The sequence below is a fragment of the Chiloscyllium plagiosum genome, chromosome 3 (assembly GCF_004010195.1).
Source record: "Chiloscyllium plagiosum isolate BGI_BamShark_2017 chromosome 3, ASM401019v2, whole genome shotgun sequence".
NCBI classification, from domain to species: domain Eukaryota; kingdom Metazoa; phylum Chordata; class Chondrichthyes; order Orectolobiformes; family Hemiscylliidae; genus Chiloscyllium; species Chiloscyllium plagiosum.
In genome coordinates, this window is record NC_057712.1 from 62,455,031 (window position 1) to 62,473,938 (window position 18,908).

An 18,908-nucleotide genomic window follows, 5' to 3' on the forward strand; every position below is an offset into this window, starting at 1 on the left:
TCCAGGTAATTACAGGATTGTAAGCCTCACCTCAGTAGTAGGGAAATTATTGGAAAAGATTCTCAGTGACACTATCTATACACATTTAGAAGCAAATGTGTATAGATTTTAGTGATAGCATGGTTTTGTGCAGGGGGATCATGCCTCACTGACTAGATGAGGTTTTCTGAGGATGTAACAAAGATGATTAATGAGGGAAAAGCAGTTGTCGTCGTCTACGTGGACTTCAGTAAATACTTTGACAAGGTTAAAAATCACACAACACCAGGTTATAGTCCAACAGGTTTAATTGGAAGCACACTAGCTTTCGGAGCGACGCTCCTTCATCAGGTGATTGTCCTGATGAAGGAGCGTCGCTCCGAAAGCTAGTGTGCTTCCAATTAAACCTGTTGGACTATAACCTGGTGTTGTGTGATTTTTAACTTTGTACACCACAGTCCAACACCGGCATCTCCGAATCATGACTACTTTGACAAGTTCCTTCTTGGCAGAATGGTACTATAAAGGTGAACCTTAGAGTGGTGCTGGAAAAACACAGCAGGTCAGGCAGCAAACAAGGAGCAGGAAAATCAACATTTTGGGCAAAAGCCCTTCATCAGGCATTAGGGCTAAATTCCTAATGAAGGGCTTTTGCCAAAGCGGTGCTTTTCCTGCTCCTCGGATGCTGCCTGACCTGCTGTGCTTTTCCAGCACCACTCTAATCTTAACTCTGATCTCCAGCATCTGCAGTACCCAACTCTGCCTGGTACAAAAGGTGATGTCACATGGTATTGTGTGTGTGGGTTTAAAAACATCTGGAACGTGTGGGTAGCACCTGGAACTTGTACCTGGATGAATATCAGAATAGGGAGAGAATAGAGGGATAAGAATCCTGTACATGAGACTAATTATAGTTTGGAAGGGCAAAACATGGCACTGACTTGAAGGGCCTGCTCCGATGCTGTACTGTTTCTTGTTTGTCACATTGTCTATATTCTACAGAAATGGCTGCGAATGCTGCCCAAAAGATGCAAAACCAGTGAATAGGTCGAAACTATATCAGTCACACTCCAGATAAAATGCTCACTGTGTATCTCTGGGCATAAGTTGCCAGACTTGGTCAAGCTTTACTGAGATTTGTTCCAATGTTCACAGCATTCCGCATTCATTTATTACAAAATCAAATGCTCAATGCTTGAAGTCTTGTTACAACTCCACATGATTTTGGAGATACCACAAAGTACGGAGTACAGTTTTGGCCTCCATATTTAAGAAAGGATGTACTGGCACTGGAGGCTGTTCACGAGATTCACCTAGACCGAATACTGCAAGGAAGAGGTTAATAATCAAGAATGACTAAACAGATAAGGCCTTTAGTCATGACAGTTTAGATGAAATGAAGGGTAATCTTATTGAAATGTGCAAGATTCTGTGGGAGCTTCAAAGCGTAAATGTTGAGTAGATCTTTCCACTTGTAGGGAAATAGCAAAGTAGGGGACATTCATTTAAAACTGTGGTGCAAAAAGAGATTTTCTACTCCAGAAATTGTGGCTGCTCAATCACTGAAAGTATTTCAAGAGGAGGTGGATAGATTTTTGAAGCACCACGGAGTTGAGAGTATAATGACCCACCATATTCCTGAGATCCAGGAAAGATCAGCTATGCTCTTATAGAACACCAGGACAGATGTGAGGTGCCAAATGGTTATTCCTGCACCTATTTCTTATGTTTTCATGTTTAGTGCTTTACCGCTCTGTTGTGCATTAAGTTTGCTATTGGAGTATCCCAAGTGTAATAATCACTATTTCTATGAAGTACTTTACTGTCTTAAATTACAATCAGTAATCATTGAAGTGCTGTAACTTACTTCTTCTGACAGACTTTGGTTGAACTGGTAAACCAACAATTGGGAATCCAAAATGACTCATGCGCTGTACAAGATTGGCAACGTTTCCAGATTTTTCTCGTTTAGTCACTGGGCTTTCCTCTTTTGCATCTGCATCCTTTTTTACTTCCTGCAAGAAAGGAAAAATGTTTCAGGCATAAAGCAATAATCTGCTCCTTGCAGAAGAGAAGATTAAGAGGTGACCTTACTGAAGTGTTCAAAATGATTAACAAATTTTGACAGAGTAAAGGGTATACTCTGTTTCGACTAGTTGGTCTGTCAGTAACGAGGGTTCACAAGTTCAAATTGCCACCAAGATAGCTGGGAGTAAGAGGTGGATCAACTTCTTTACTCAGTTGTTAGGATTTGGAATGCACTCTGTCTGGGACTGTGGTGGAGGCAGATTCAGTAAGAGGTTTCAAAAGAGACTGGATGTCTTTGAAAGTGATAAGTTCAGAGGGCTACAGAGCTAGGGTGCAGTTCTCAATCAGTTTGGTAGCTCTTTCAGGAGCCAGTAGATACAACGGACTAAATGGCTTCCTTCTGAACAAGAATGTTGTAGGATCCTGTGCAGAGGATTTTGCAATATGGATGCAAAAAATGCAACAAAATTTAAATACTACCATACTGCAGCACTTTCACAACAAAGTTAAAAATCATACAACACCAGGTTATAGTCCAACAGGTTTATATGGAAGCACTAGCTTACGCAGCGCTGCTTTTTCAAGGTGGTTGTGCAGTATAAGATCATAGGACACAGAATTTATAAATTCTTACAAAATCCTTGCAAAACAGTATGGATCTGATGTCAAAACTTTGATGCATGTCAGTTACCACCTGAGTCCCGCAATTCCTCTGCTCGCCTTCCAAACTCATCTTCAATCTCCATGAACCTCTGCTCATCCAAAAATCTACTACACAGACACCTTCTCGCCAACCTACAGGAACACTCCCTGTCAGCAGTTTAAGCTTCAACTGGGCCTTTCCTTCTTCCCCAGCCCAACAACCCACCATAAAGACGTTAAAATCTGTTGTCTCAGCATTTCCCCATGCTCTTCAATCCACATTCATGGATGTGCATTTAGCTGTCAAGGCCCTACAGATTGGACGTCCTCTCCACCTTTCCATTTTGTACTTTTAAAGTCGACTTCAAAACTACTCAAGGCGAAGATTTTAGTCCCATCTTGTCAGAGCTCCTTCTTTAGCTTATTCTGGTTTGTAACACAGCATGGTTATTTTCTAATTACAGGCTCTCTATATAGAAATAATTATATGGAAGATGAAGCTCTCAGACTGTTTGGTCTAACCAGTCTACAATCAGTGTTATACTCCATTCCAACTTTTTTCTCCACCCCTCCCAAACTGCCCTCACTTCATCATCATCATAACCCTCTGTTCTTCTCTCATGATAACCAAACTTCCCATTAAACGGTTATACCATTTGCCGGAGCCTCTTCCTAGGAGAGAGATTTCCAAAACCTTCCCAGGAAGGCACGGTGGCTCAGTGGGTAGCACTACTGCCTCTCAGTGCCAGGGACCTGGGTTCAATTCCAGCCTTGGGCAACTGTGTGTGGAGCTTGCACATTCTCCCAGAGCCTGTGTGGGTTTCCTCCCACAGTCCAGACACGTGCAGGTTTGGTGAATTGGCCAGGCTAAACTGCCTGTAGTGTTCAGGGATGTGTAGAAAAAGTGAGGACTGCAGATGCCAGAGATCAGAATTGAGAATGTGGTGCTGGAAAAGCACAGCAGGCCAGGCAGCATCTGAGGAGCAGCAAAATCGAAGTTTCGGGCAAGTTAAGCCCTTCATCAGGAATGAGGCTTGTGGGCTGGGGTCGGAGAGATAAACCCGGCCCCCATTTATCTCTCAGACCTTGGCCCACAAGCCTCATCCCTGATGAAGGGCTTTTGCCCGAAACTTCGATTCTGCTGTGCTCGGATGCTGTCTGACCTGTGCTTTTCCAGCACCCCACACACTTGACTCAGGATGTGTAGGCGAGGTGTGTTAATCAGGGGAAATGTCAAGTAACAGGGTAGGAGAATGGGTCTGGGTGGGATAAACTTTGGAAGGTTAGTATGGACTTGTTGGGCCAATTGTTTCCACATTGTAGGGATTCTAACAAAGTAGACATTTTCAATTTCTCTATTTCTATCCAAAGTCAAAGCACACTCTATGCGTACTCTACCATAACAGTGAAAATCTCGGTTTGGTCACCTTTCTGCTTTAGTTTTTACGGTTCAGCCTGCTCAATAGCCCCCCGATAGATGTACCGTCACACTCCTGGCATTGCCAGTTCTTCAATTCTGACCATAATATATCCTTTATGCATTACAGTGACCAGAACTATGCACAGTACTCCAAGCGTGGTTGAATTACCTTTCAAAGCATCTTTAAAATGAGCTCTCCACTTCTCAATTTTAACCTCTAGAAATAAATCTCAACTGTTCAGTTTGCTTTTTTAAAAAATGGCATTATAAACCTGTATGGCTCCTTAGAATAATTTCTATGTCTGGACAATCAGATCCTTTTGCTCTTCAACCATTTAGATTCTTATTTTCCAAGAACCATATGATATCTACACTTTGCTAATCAAAAAATAATGGACCACATCTTCACTCAAGACGATAGTTGTCTTACAGTGCAGATGGGAGTTGTGCACCCGAACTACTGCAGCGGACACCCTGGGAATTGCTCTGCAAGTTGAAACATCTGACGGGGGCTCAGTTAATTTCTGGATTCTGCTGATAATGTCCCCACTACCAAGTTAGAGGATTCTGAGAGATCGAGTTATCCAGGAACAGTTAGAAGAATTACAGACAGCCAAATGCACCCACATCCCATGCCCAACTCAGGCAAATTCCCTCACAAGCTTCCCTTGGGCCGAATACAACCCCCACCAAACCCGACCTCGGTTTCCCTGCCACCCCTCTATAATAAACTCCACCCAGCTCTCCCTTCAACCAACTCCCACTCCACTCACTCCTCCCAACTGCTTGTGGACTCCTGACATCGACTTTCTGCAGACTCCACCCCATTGAAACAACCATCTCTGACTCCCCAGAGACCCAACCATACTCTCATAAGCAAACTAACCTGACTCCTCACCACAGCCCACTTCCATCCCATGACCATCTTAGCAACTAAGCAGGTACCAACACCACCCACCCCCAATATTAATCCAGCAAAGTATTCCGAGCTAATATCGCTGCCACCCCAACCCTTGCCCACCTGCCAATTCAAGCACTCTATACTTATCTGTTGCATTCATTCAAGTAAGTCTCTGAAAGCAGTTTCAAGAGCTTTCAATCCTAAAATACAGCAGGAATGGTCATGAAAAAACGGACATGGGTTGGTACTGCTGGCTGTTTGGCCTACTGGGCTGTTGCAGTTAAGACGAACAACTATTGTGTCAGAAAATCAGATAAACGTACAAAACACTCCTCCAAAAAGAGTAAAAGTGTTTTGTTTTGGTCCAATCAGGATCAGAAATAGGTTTTCCACACCTGATCACAATATTTGGGGAAATATTTCACACTTAGCTACATCATAAGTTTATAAACTAAATACTTATTTTGCAAGTTTAATAATTGCTCCTTGTAAATAATTGTAGTCATCCTCAAAATTCACAACCTCTCTCAATTTGATGCTATCGGCTAAATAAAACGTAGATTCGATTGCAAAATTTGAATCATCAAAACAACTTCTGCACATGTGGTTGCAAGAACCCACTTTCCACCTTCTGTCAGATCTTCATTCACCGTGAGGCGACACGCTGACTCAGTGGTAAACACTGCTGCCTCACAGCGCCAGTGACCCAGGTTCAGTTTTACACTTCTCTATGTGGAGTTTACGCATTCTTGTCGTATCTGCATGGGTTTCTTCCAGGTGGTCCGGTTAACTCCCCAAAGATATGCAGGTGGATTGACCATGTTGAATTGCCCCGTAGTGTCCAGGTACGTGTAGGTTATGTGGGTTAGCCTTCGGAAATGCAAGTTTACAGGGATAGGGTATAGGGTTAGATCTGGGCGAAATGGTCTGCAGAGGGTTGGTGCTAACTCAATGGGTTGAATGGTCTCTTTCTGCACTGTAGGGACTCTATGTTCTTTGCTCCCTGGCTCCGAACTCTGACCTTATTCATTGGTCAATGTGGCACCACATCAAAGGTATTTTGAAAAGTTATTTAAATAATATTTACTTCACTACATTTAGCACATTGTCCGGTCTCAGTCGCTGCTTCAAATAATTCACTGAAGTTTGTTGAATAAAACTTAATCTTTTGAATTCTGCCCCAATGTACTTCAATTTAAGTCTTCACGCTCCTGCTATCACTCTCAAATTCTTCAAAAACGAGCAGATCATCAGCATCCCATCTAGACCAGGTGTTTCATCCTAAGGCAAATTAGTTGGTAGTATTTTTCATATTTAATTTAAATACAATTAGATCATTTCCGACGTCAGATAATTTTATATTTCTGCCATTCTGCTGTCAGCCAAAAGCCAAGTTTGTTTCCTAAAGGAACACTTTAATTTGGCCGTTGTCTTATATTATACAGATATGTCATCTATTTGTCAACCTTTGCAGTATCTAATCCACCTGTCACGAGTATTTCAGATGAAGTACAATACCAATCACTTAACCAGTGTAAATAAATGAATAAATAATTAGTAGATTATAGATTTTTTTGTCTTTTAAAAGTCAGACTATTACTCAAAAAGCTGTAATTTAAGCTACAGAATACAAGGAAACAGAAATGCAGCTTCAGGTCTGTCATCAATGCTGACTGTTACACGGGGGGAGCAGTCATGTGGCTATCACACAAGCGTGTATGCTTAGACTGATTACTTTCCTGCAGCATATGGATGTTTTATACTGCAAGCAATTAATTTATTAATGATTGATTTGGAAACTTCATTGACCAGTCTTTCTTAAAGTAAAGGCATCATCTAGTATAGCATTGAGACATACAACAAAGACATATCCCAGATTTAATCTTTCATCTCATCTCACCAAAGGATAGAATAAGGGAAAGTGCTTCAAAGATCCCTGTGCAAAGACGAAGAAGCAAAGAGGAGAAAAGATTTTGATTCCAACTGCTTCAGTGAATCACGCGTCCATGTGCAAATACACAGCTGGAACTCTCTAAAGAAGAGACATGATGTCAACAGTGTGTCTTGCACTAATTAGGCCTGAAATGGACCAGACCAAACCCCCTTAAAATAAATTAAAAAGGACAGCCTGGACCTTGATTTTTTTCTTATTTTAAAGGCAAATACTAGGCATTAGGTTTTAGATGCAATTTCATTGGTCAATCTACCCGTCTTGAAGCAAAACATGTTTTATACATAAACCTCTAGTTAAAATCTAACAAAAAAATAAATTGGAATAACTTAACTATTGCAAAATTTAGCAATACGATAAATTATTTAACTATTAAACAGTAACATCCCATAACCACACTCTTGGCAAAGGCAAATTCAGCAAAATAGACTGCTTGACATGCAATTCTCCAGTCCAGAAGGAAAAACATCAAGAGAAAACTTAGAAGCAGAGAGGGTTATACTGCAGCTTCCAAACCCAGCTTCAAGACCCCAGCAACTTCCACTGAAAAATTAAAATCAAAAATCCTAGCTCTGTAGGAGTTTGTCCCCCACCCATTCAGGCTGCTTCTATTGTTCCAACTTTTTTTTGAAAAACTCCAAGACTTCACACTGTTTATTGGCACTGAGTCAATTAATCAGCACTTCCATCTCAACCTTATGTCTTCATAAGAACCAGGACAAGATATACCTCAAAGACACAGTATCACCACAAATATAAAATATGAAACATTTTAATAATTAATAAGCTATGTATGCAGCATGAAAGGAGATGCTAATTGGTTGAGCTACGGTTGGCATAATGACACAGCAGGAACCGAATGTTATGTAAATGATTGAAATCAAACCAACCAAATAATTTCTGATTGGTCAGGGGATTACCCATGGGAATGCAGAGTTTGCTGGTCTCTGAAGCCCTTTCCTCAGTGAAAATGACACAATGTGTGAATGTACAGCTTTTACCTACGAAGAAAAGGGTCCTGTGTGAAAATACATGCTGCTACATGCTGTGTGAAAATACATACATCTCATAATGAATCAGCCTTCAAGTCCTACTCCAATCTTAAAATGGTTTGTGGGGCAATTCTTTGTACACAGGTACAATTAGTAAATGTTCCCTAATAGTAGAATCACATTCAATGCTGGACACAATATTTTTAGTTTGCAATCATAGGTTGGCTGAGCACAGTTGGCATGCTGAAAACTGTAGTCAAAGGAGTGCTTTTTGATTTAGTCTCAGGACTCATTGGAATTACAGCCTACATTGTTGGTATCACAAGCACTAAACCACAAGTATGTAATTAGTCATTTGCCTTGGAGATAGAACATCTTTTGGCTTGACAGTAGCAGTCTGTTGCTGGAGAATACCACTCGTATGTCAAATTAGCATCACAAGATTGCTGGCCTCTGATCATCTGATTGGCAGAACGTGAGAGTTGAGTTCTGCAGGAGTCTGTGTGGAGGCCTCAAACTTTCTCAACAGTTGATATCATGACTCAGATAAGGGGAGTGAAGACATGGTAACTAACTTGCAGGCACCACCAAGATACATTGGAAAATGCATTGTGAAGACGACATAAGGAGATTGCAGATGAATTTCAATAGTTTGAATGAGCGGACAAGAATCTTTCCGATGGAGTATAATGTCAGGAAACGTGATCACTTTGCCGGGAACAACATAAAATAAGCAAACTGTTACTTAAGAAGAGAATGATTGCAAAATTCTGAGGTGCAGAGGATTTAGGTGTTCTCTTTTGCAGGAGTCACACAAACTTCGTATGTACATGCTGCACTTAATCAAGGCAGCTAAAGGGACACAAGATGAAATGAACTCAAAAGGATGATATGCCATGACCTGTGAACCCAGGAGACCTGGATTCAAGTCCTACCTCCTTCAGAGTGTCTGAAAACATTTCTCAACAGGTTGATTAGAAAAAGATAAAAAAAAGAGATGCTTTGGTGTAAGAGGCACTGGTGAAACCATATCTTGAATACTGTGCGTCGTTTCAGTCTCTCAATTTAAGTAAAGATGCAAATGTATTACAAGCAGTTCGAGAAAGATGAACGAGATTGATATCTGGAAAAAGTCAGTCAGTTGTTTTAATGAGGATATTTGGACAGCAGGACCCACTTCCACTGGATTGGGGGCAGCACAGTGGCTCAGTGGTTAGCACTGCTGCCTCACAGCACTCGGGTCCCAGGTTCAATTCCAGCCTTGGGCGACTGTTTGGGTGGAGTTTGCACATTCTCCCAGTGGGTGCGCTCCGGTTTCCTCCACAGTCCAAAACATGTGCAGGTTAGGTAGACTGGCCGTACTAAATTGCCCATAGCGTTAGGCACGTTAGTCAGAGGGAAACGAGTCTGAGTGGGTTACTCTTCAGAGGGTCAGTGTGGACTTATTAGGCCGAAGGGCCTCTTTCCACATTAAATAATCTAAAAAAAGTAATCTCATCTCAACAGTGACTTAATTTAAAGTTTAAGATCCTGATCTGACTTGACAAGTTGGAGGTGGAAAGAATGTTTCTTCTTGTGGACTGCACTGTTTGCAACTTAGGAGTACCCTTGAGGGCCAAGGTGGTCTTTCTGTGCAACTTTGGAACTCTGTCAGAAGATGACAGAATTGGAATTACGAAATCTTTTTTTTTTACCAAGGCCACAGTAAGTTCTTGCTGTGCAAGGTTATCAGGGGTAGATGGGAATGTGGAATTCAAAACATACACAAACTTTAGCCATTGATCGTAATGACAGGAATGGCACAGCGGATGTGAGGGGTCACTTAGCCTATTTCCCCTCCTTGCATATTCACTTATTTCTCTAACATTTGAAACACCTTGCCTTTACAGGATAATCCTGAATTGAATTGATTTGAATTTATTGTCATGTGTACCAAGACATAGTGAAAAGCTACGAGCAATACAGGCAGATCACATAGTTAAGTAGCATAGATAAGTAAATAATAGGTATACAGCAGCAAACACAAAACCACAGGTACAGGTGAATGCCAAGAGTTTGAGAGTGCATTCAGAATTCTAACAAGAGGAGGGCAGAAACTGTTACGAAACCGGCTGGTGCATGTCTTCAGGCATCTGTACCTTCTTCCCAATGGTAGAGGTTGTAGAAAAACATTGCCAGGGTGGGATGGATCTTTGAGAATGCTGGCGGCCTTTCCTTGACAGCGGGCCTGGTAGATGGATTCTATAGATGGGAAGTTGGCCTTTGTGATTGTCTGGGCCAGGTTCACCACTCTATGTAACCGTCTCCGAACGGTACAGTTGCCATACAAGATAGTGATACATCCGGACAAAATGCTCTTGATGGCGACCTATAAGATTTGGCAAGGGTATTTGCCATCATGCCAGATTTTCTCAGCTGCTTCAGGGAAAAGACACGTTGTTGGGCCTTTATAACCAGTGTGTCCACATGAAGAGTGGGGACTCCATGCCCTTCCATCAGTTAGCACAGTCAGTTAGAGCAAACAGTGATTCAAATCAGAATAGCTATGATTGCAGAGTTTTATTTTGACATGCCTAATCCTGGCATTAGGCTAACACAGCTAGAAAATGCTTGGAGCCTTGGTCTTAAAATTGCTAATCAAGCTGATCTAGGAGAATATGCAACTGAAGGAATCACAATGCATTTATTACATAAATATTTGACAATATGCATTGTAAAACTGTACTCAATGCTTGCACGAGAAAGTATCTCAGCTTTTTACAAATACAAGTCTGTCTGAGAATTTTTCTAACTGCTTTGAAAATCTAAGTCATAAATAGATAAAAACAAATTTTTAATTTAGTTTCATTTAAGCTTCATACATTCTATTCAATTTAACAGCAGAATAATCCTTGCAATTTTTCTCTTGTTAAATGAGGTATCAATTCTTTTACAATCACCTGCTCACTTAATTATGGTTTACGTTCAGAGACACAACTGAAGCCCAGAGGGATTATTACCCTGATTAAAATGAACATTTCCTTCAGACACACGCAATTAGATTAATTGCACTCTTTTAATCTGTCAACAATTATTGAATCATTCTAGGAGTTTTTGAAAAAAATAGCTTACTCTAGCAATGTATTTAATTGGAAAACTTAAGTATAGGGTCATAGAAATATACAGCACAGAAACAACTCTTCAGTCCAACTCGCCCATATCAACCAGATTGCCGAAATGAATCTAGAGCCATTTGCCTGAACTTGACCCATATTTCTCTAAATGCTTCCTATTCATATACACATCCAGATGCCCTTTAAATGTTGCAACTGTACCAGTCTCCACCACTTCCTCTGGCAGCTCATTCCCTACACGCATGACCCTGTGCATGAAAAACTTGCCCTTTAGTTCCCTTTTAAATCTTTCTCCTCTCAATTAAACGTATGCCTTCTATTTTTGGACTTCCCTACCCTGGGAAAAAGATCTTCGATATTAACCTATCCATGCTCCTTATGATTTTACAAACCTCCATAAAGTCAGCCTTCAACCTCCAACATGCCAAGGAAAATAGTCCCAGTCTATTCGGCCTTGCCCTATAGCTCAAATCCTCCAAAACCTGGCAATATTCTTGCAAATCTTTTCTGAACCCTTTCAAGTTTCACAACATCCTTCTGATAGCAGAAAAAGAACTGCATGCAGTATACCAAAAGTGACCTAACCAGTATCCTGTGCAGCCGCAACATGACCTCCCAACTTCTATACTCTAACCAATAAAGGAAAGCATATTGAATGCCCTCTTCCTATCCTTTCTACTTCGGACTCGACTTTCAAGAAACTATGAACTTGCACTCCAAGATCTTTGTTCAGCAACACTCCTCAGGACCTACCATTAAGCGTACACATCCTGCCCTGATTTACTTATCCAAAATGCCGCACTTCACTTATCTAAATTAAACTCCATTCTTCCTATACTCACATTCAAATCATTTGTAGATGACAAAATATTCTTAAGTCATTACTAGTAAGCAGAGGCCCATACTCCTGAATTGTCTCTAGCCAAATATTTAATTTAAAACCTCAAACAAATTATGATCAATGATCCAGTATGGAATTTTGAACTCCAGGATAAGCATTGTTAAACAACACTGGTGGGGTAGAACAGAAGGACTGTTTACTTTATATCCAGTGATAAGCGCCGACTCGATGGTACTGCTAGATACATAAAAATAGAAATTCTTTTTTTTACATGAGTACCCTTCAATATTTCATTTCCCTAAACTTTTCCAGATTTCCTCAAAGTGCCGGATTAGTTGAACTATCAATGGAATAAAAAATAGGATTTTCAGCACAGTTTGAGAACGCATAAAGTGTGTAGATTTGAGGAACAGGGGAAAAAAAAGTGACAGAAACAAAACAAGTCTCTTCAACACTGAAAAATTCCTAAAAATTTTAAATATACTAGATCTGCGTGATGTTGACATACTGTAGGATAGTGCAGTGAAATAGTATAGTTAAAGTAACATACTCTTGGAGGATTTGTTCAATAATTAGTTTGTCGTTTACTTACACTTGATCAAGTAATCCAGTGTAATAATGAATGAATGCAATGTTATATTCCAGTTAATGATCATCAGTACAGGACACTAGTATAGAATGTGACTGACACTTATGCTGACAAGTGAGAAACACCACATGGCCTACAGTGTCATGACAAGACAAACAGCGGAGTCCACTGCTATACTTAATGGTTTCATTAATCAAAACCTGTCAAGGTTGACTGAGCAAAGCTATGGGACCTGAATACTCCCAAAACTAACCTTAACAACTCAAAGGCTATTTGTGTGAAGTGAAAACAATGATGTTTCAAAACTTTTAGCTCCATGTCCCAATTAGTTTAGTTTAATATAGTGTCTTCAAGTTAAACAGTTTCTTCCTTTTAAACTACATGATGAGCTAACGTACCCTTGCTTATAATTAAGCACTGAGCGGGCTGTAGTCAGTTTTTAAGAACAATGCAATTATTTTGACTTCTATTACTTAATGTCACACTGTATCAGTTCTAATAATCTGCTCACCTTAATGTATGACCTATACACTGTTTGCATTGATTACTTCATAATTTCTACAAGTCTTACATTGCATGCAACTTTGTTACTTTTTGTGATATTGACCTATCTGTAAAAGTCAAATTTTGTAGACTATATTTTAAGTTAAATTCATAGGGTCGACTATTACATGGATACTACTTTTGAGGGTCTGAAATTCATGCTGCAGTCCAAAATACCATATCAGTAGCAGAAGCCCAACTGATTTCTGAACAAATAAAGAAAAAATAAATAAAGTAACTATCAAATTGAACCAAAAATCAATTTGTAAGCTTTATTTATGCGTACAAAAAGTGCAGTAGAAATATAATAGGGCTTTAAATCACAATTACATGCTTCATCTTAAACATGTCAAATAAAGTTCATTAAAATCCTGCAAAACCTCAACTCAACATCAGCACCAAAAACAGATTATCAGGATAATGATATTGTATGGGTCCTCTTAATCGTCGCTGTTCGTAGTTAGCGGTAGCATGTGATCTGTTGTTTCTTCATCTATGTCATCCCATAGATGATCATTCTCTGTATTGTCCAATGCATTCAAAATTCCACATTTCTTGAATGATTTGAAAATAGTGTCAGCTTTTATTTCCTTCCGTGAATCAATTATCCATTCACAGATCAGTGGCAGTGATGGAGCCCACATACTCCCTCTTTTCATGTATGTTTTTTCTCCATCATGCATCCAGTTATTCCTCTTCATTCTCATCATGTCCTTAAATAGTTTATTGATACCAACATTTATTGGTTGAAAAACGCTTGTAAGTTCACTGGGAGTTACAACTACATCAGTGTTATGTGATCAACAACATTCTTCACTAGATGTGGTCTAAACTAGTCCCAGACAAGATGAGCAAACTCTTTCCTTTGCATAGTTCATCAGGTTGTAAATTCCAAACATCCTCTATCCATTTTCTACATCCACCTTCATAAATCCAGCACATGGATGACAATTCCTTTTGTAAATCTCTCCTTTGGCAAAGACTTTTCTCTTAAAAACAGCCATTAGTTTTAACTTTGTGCCATCAGCCATACAAGAAATAGCTAAAGTAAACCTAATTTTCTCTTGGCCAGTGGTTCTCACCAACTGTTTTTTTTCCCTCCTTTCATTTCCTTATCATAACATTTACATACACTATAACATATTGACTCTCAATTGTTGATCTGTTATCTGTGAAGAACTAGGGTCAACCTTTACACGACATAAATGGAAAATGCCAGATTTTTTGGACAAAAATAGGGGGTTGACTTTTACATGAGATCGACCTTTACTCGAGTATATATGGTAATTAAGTCGATTCAAAGCACCGACAGGCACTATCATAAACACACATTAGCAAACGTTAAGTTACATTCATTGATAAAAAAACACACTGATGAATGCCTGCCTGAAAGTTTTGTAGTACATTCAATTTTGAAACCTGATCAATAAAGGTATATGGGCTAAGAAGTACAAAGACTGATCATGAACATTTGACAACACATTCTCTTATCTCAAAGAAGCAAACAGAAACTTTCTAAGACAATCCATTAAATTTTACATCTTCTACTCTGATATCAAAGAATCAGAAAGGCTACAACAAGGAGGAGGTGGATCACGCAACTGGCACACCTTCAAGAGCCATTGAGGAGACAACAGGAAATGACATCTTCAACATCACCTTCAGAAACAAATAAACAGAAATCTCACACCATCAAGCCAATAAAAGCCTGAATCACGTGCTGCCCAAACCAGAGTTCAGGAAGATCACACACTCTAAACAGAGGGAGTGACTAGCAAAAGTTAATAGGCATCAAATTTTAGCAATCAAACACTGAACAAACAAGGAGAATGATAGACTGACTTTGACCAGAAGAGACCATGCCACACAGCCCAAAGATGCAAGCCAATGTTCCAAAGTGGACAGACTGTTTACCAACTATGTTTGTTATGGTGGTACACATTGTACTTATTGCAGTTAACGTAATAAATTCTGCTAATCTTCTAAAGGCACACCCTTGCATAGTTAATCATGAGTCACTGATATCAGCTTTCCCAGGTCAGTTTAAAATTCTCATCGACTTCAGTTTTACAATTAAAGCACTTCAAACAAAACTTGTGTAAAATTCTCCTACTGAAAAATAATCAAGTAGAGAGCTTTTGACAGCCTTGTGATGCTGCCAGCAGCGAAGAATGCATTCTAATGGCGTCTGAATTCTACTATGTATTTGGCCAGTTTCCAGATCCATAATAAAAACTGAAAGAACTGAGTGTTGTAAATCAGAGACAAAAACACAAATTTCTGGAAAAGCTTAGCAAGTCTGGCAGCATCTGTGGAGAGAAATCAGAGTTAATGTTTTGGGTTGAGTGACTTCTGTAGAACAGTCACTCGACCCCAAACATTAACTCTGATTTCTCTCTAAAGATGCTGCCAGACCTGCAGAGCTTTTCCAGCAACATTTGTTTTTGCCTCATGATCCATAACCTCCACTTAATACCAACGAAGAGGGTCGAAAATGCAACCTTATATTCACCTGATCTGCCAATGCACTTAAGTTTCAGGTAAAGCCAAGAAAAATGCATGGAGAAAACCTGGTGAGATTGAGGCAAGCCAGGTCTGGTTGCAATCACCAATAGGAATCAAGGCTGACTTAGCTAATATTACGACAAGCCTCTCCTTTTAAAAAAAATCATAGAAATTATCTAAGTGACTCTGTTGCTGCTGATTGTGAAGAATGCAGGTAAGAAAGACCTACTAATCTGTGATGCTTATTTCCTCTTTCCTGACATTAGCTCCAAGTCAAAGAAAACTCCAGGCATCCAGCAACGATGACATCATGTAATGCATGCAGCCAATCATATTCAAGCATTCTCACAGGCAGCAAGTAAAATGCACTGATTATCCTACACATGTTTACAATTAGAGAGAGGGAGAGGGAGAGGGAGAGGGGGAGAGAGAGAGAGAGAGAGAGAGAGAGAGAGAGAGAGAGAGAGAGAGAGAGAGAGAGAGAGAATAAATGGTTGATGTCATGAAACAAATCTAAAACTTCAAACAAATATTAAACTTAATGTTCAAAGCATGGACACTTTTTAATCCAATTGGGGAAATTTGATATTCTATAGAGAAATAAATTTAGTTTCCATACCAGAAAGACTTTTTAGAAGTAACTATGAACTCTGTGAACTGGTATAAACTTAGTTACACATCCTTGAAAAGATACCTCTTCAGTACCAACCCCCCTGCTCCCCCCACCCACAACCCAGAGGGTTTCACAGCAAACCAGAAATATTAAGGGGCAATTTCCTGACACTTCCGTAATTTTTATTTAATTATCTTTTTTGGAACTTTGGCAATGCATTTCGTGCAGGCGTGTGGAATCACTGACAGCAACCTCTGGATCTCTGCATAACTCCAGATGTACAGACTCCACCAGTTGCTGACAATTTCTATAGGTGAATGAAGCAACGTGATAAATATCCATCAATTCAGATGAAAATTTCAACACGCACGTTCTGTTTAAGTCTCAAGACAAAGGAAAATCCAGAAAGAGGATATTTTGTTGCAAGTGCTTTTTTTTCTTTAAAAGGCCATTCACAAGGCAAAACATTACATAAAACTTCTTCATGAGTTAATTCAAAAGTTCAAAACTTTGCTCTAAGCTAAGATGCCCTGAAAGCCTGAGAAATCATGTTCAGACTGACCTTTGATCTGCATAGAACGGCTCCTTCATGTCAGACAGATCAAGAGTGGCTCTCAAAGTGGATTGAAGCCATCTTTCCAAAAATATTTACATTCAGAATGTGGAAAAAACATATTTCCATACCATCTTGGGACTATTATTTGGATGACCAAATCACTGACCCTTAAAGGTGGTTTGAACTAAATCTATGATAATAAATGGACAAGTTTTAGTGGGCAGCATGGTGGCTCAGTGGTTAGCACTGCTGCCTCACAGCACCAGGGACCCAGTTTCTATTCCCACCTTGGCCATCTGTCTGTGTGGAGTTTGTATATTCTCCCCATGTCTGCGTGTTTCCTCCGGGTGCTCCAGTTTCCTCCCACAATCCAGAGATGTGCATGTCAGATGAAGTAGCCATGCTAAGTTGCCCATAGTGTTAGGTGCAATAATCAAGAGTAAATGTAGGGTAGGGGAATGGGTCTGGGTGGGTTACTCTTCGGAGGGTCAGTGTGGACTTGTTGGGCCGAATGGCCTGTTTCCATACTGTTGGGAAACTAATCAAATTGAGAGATAGAGATGGAGAATCAATCACATTAAATGCTTGAAGGTGCAAACAATTCAGAGTCATATTCTGATTCCATTTAATCCAATTGTACAATGATTGCCTGGAACAACATTACACCATTGAATTATCCAAATATTCTCCATGGTCAAAATTTTAAACATTGCAAAAAATAGCTTAAAAGGAATATCATTGAAAGAATAAACATTGTGTGACTGTTAATGATGAGATCTATGCTTTTTGTCTTCATTTCATTCTGAATGGGTGATGGGAAAAATGTGCTCATAAACGGATGTGGAAAATGGATCATACTCAGACATGGCAAACTAAGGTTCAATGACTTAATCAGTGACATTTAGTAAATAAATTATGACATCACCCTGTTTGTGGTAAAAATGGCATTTAAGTGCAACATGTGGATGTAACAGAAACAGACTGAGTGCAACAAACATAACCTCATTGTCTACTTGACAAGCTATTTTTCAGGATTTTCTGCAATGGCAACTATGAACGATCAAGACTTCCAAAGCTACAAAGGAAAAGCATGAGAACAGTGCAAGAGTTCAGATTTCTCTACTTGTAGTGCCACTTTGATTCTTAACTTAATATCTTACACTTGAAGATGCACAAATTTCTCCAACTTAGTCAGGGGAATAAATATAACTGACAGGGCCAGAATTTCTCACTAACCCCTCGTTGTGCTAGAAGCTACAGGAGCAAGCCCTTTTCTCGAACAGTCCTTCCAAGTGAGACACAGGTTCACCTGCCTCTCTTCAAACCTAGTTTACTGCATCAGGTGCTCCCGATGTCATCTGCTCTACATTGGGGAGATTGAACGTAAACTTAGGGAACGGCTCACTGAGCATCACAGCCAGGTCCGGAGGAGCCGACTGGACCTCCCAGTCACCATCAATTTCAATACCTGCAACCACTCCCTTTCTGACATTACCATCTTGGCCTCTTCCATTGCCAAAATAAACCATGGCTCCTATTGGAGGAACATCGCCTTATCCTCTGCTTGAGCAGCCTACAACCTGGAGGATTCAATATTGAGTTCTCCAATTTCAAATAACCTGTCTCCCAACCCTCCAACTCCCTTCCCAGCTCCCCCCATCCCTTTTCACTGCTCCCTGCCACCAACCAGATTCATTCCTCCCATTGACCAACCAGTTTGTACCCTCCACCTGTCTTCACCAACACCCACTTCACCACGCTGCCCCTGCCACCCCCTTTATCTGCAGCTGCCCCCACCCCAGCCCCAGTCCTGAAGAAAGGGTACACCCGAAATGTCGTCTTCTGCACCTTCTGATGCTGCCTGGCTTCCTGCGTTCTTCCAGTCTCTTGCCTGACTACTTTTCTGAAACCACAGCAGACTTTGCTGTCAGAACATCCCCAATGCTTTTAATTCCATTTATTGATTTAAACTGAAGGAACAGTAATGTACAGTTCCAAGGTAAACACATTGACTGCAGATGCTGAAAACCAGATTCTGGATCAATGGTGCTGGAAGAGCACAGCAATTCAGGCAGCATCGAGGAGCTTCAGCAAAATCGACGTTTCGGGCAAAAGCCCTTCATCAGAGATAAAGGCAGAGAGCCTGAAGAGTGGAGAGATAAGCTAGGGGAGGGTGGGGGTGGGGAGAAAGTAGCATAGAGTACAATTGGTGAGTGGGGGAGGGGATGAAGGTGA

General features: G+C 40.3%; 1 protein-coding gene across 8 annotated transcripts in view; it reads right to left on the bottom strand.

Moving 5' to 3' along the window:
• Nucleotides 1-18,908, bottom strand: part of LOC122544104 (CD2-associated protein) — a 240,807-nt gene that overhangs the window by 112,895 nt on the left and 109,004 nt on the right. For all 8 annotated transcript variants that reach the window (XM_043683151.1, XM_043683183.1, XM_043683171.1 and 5 more), the window contains exon 3: nt 1,847-1,994. In XM_043683151.1, the coding sequence (XP_043539086.1) occupies nt 1,847-1,994 (148 nt within the window). The remainder of the gene's footprint in view (nt 1-1,846; nt 1,995-18,908) is intronic.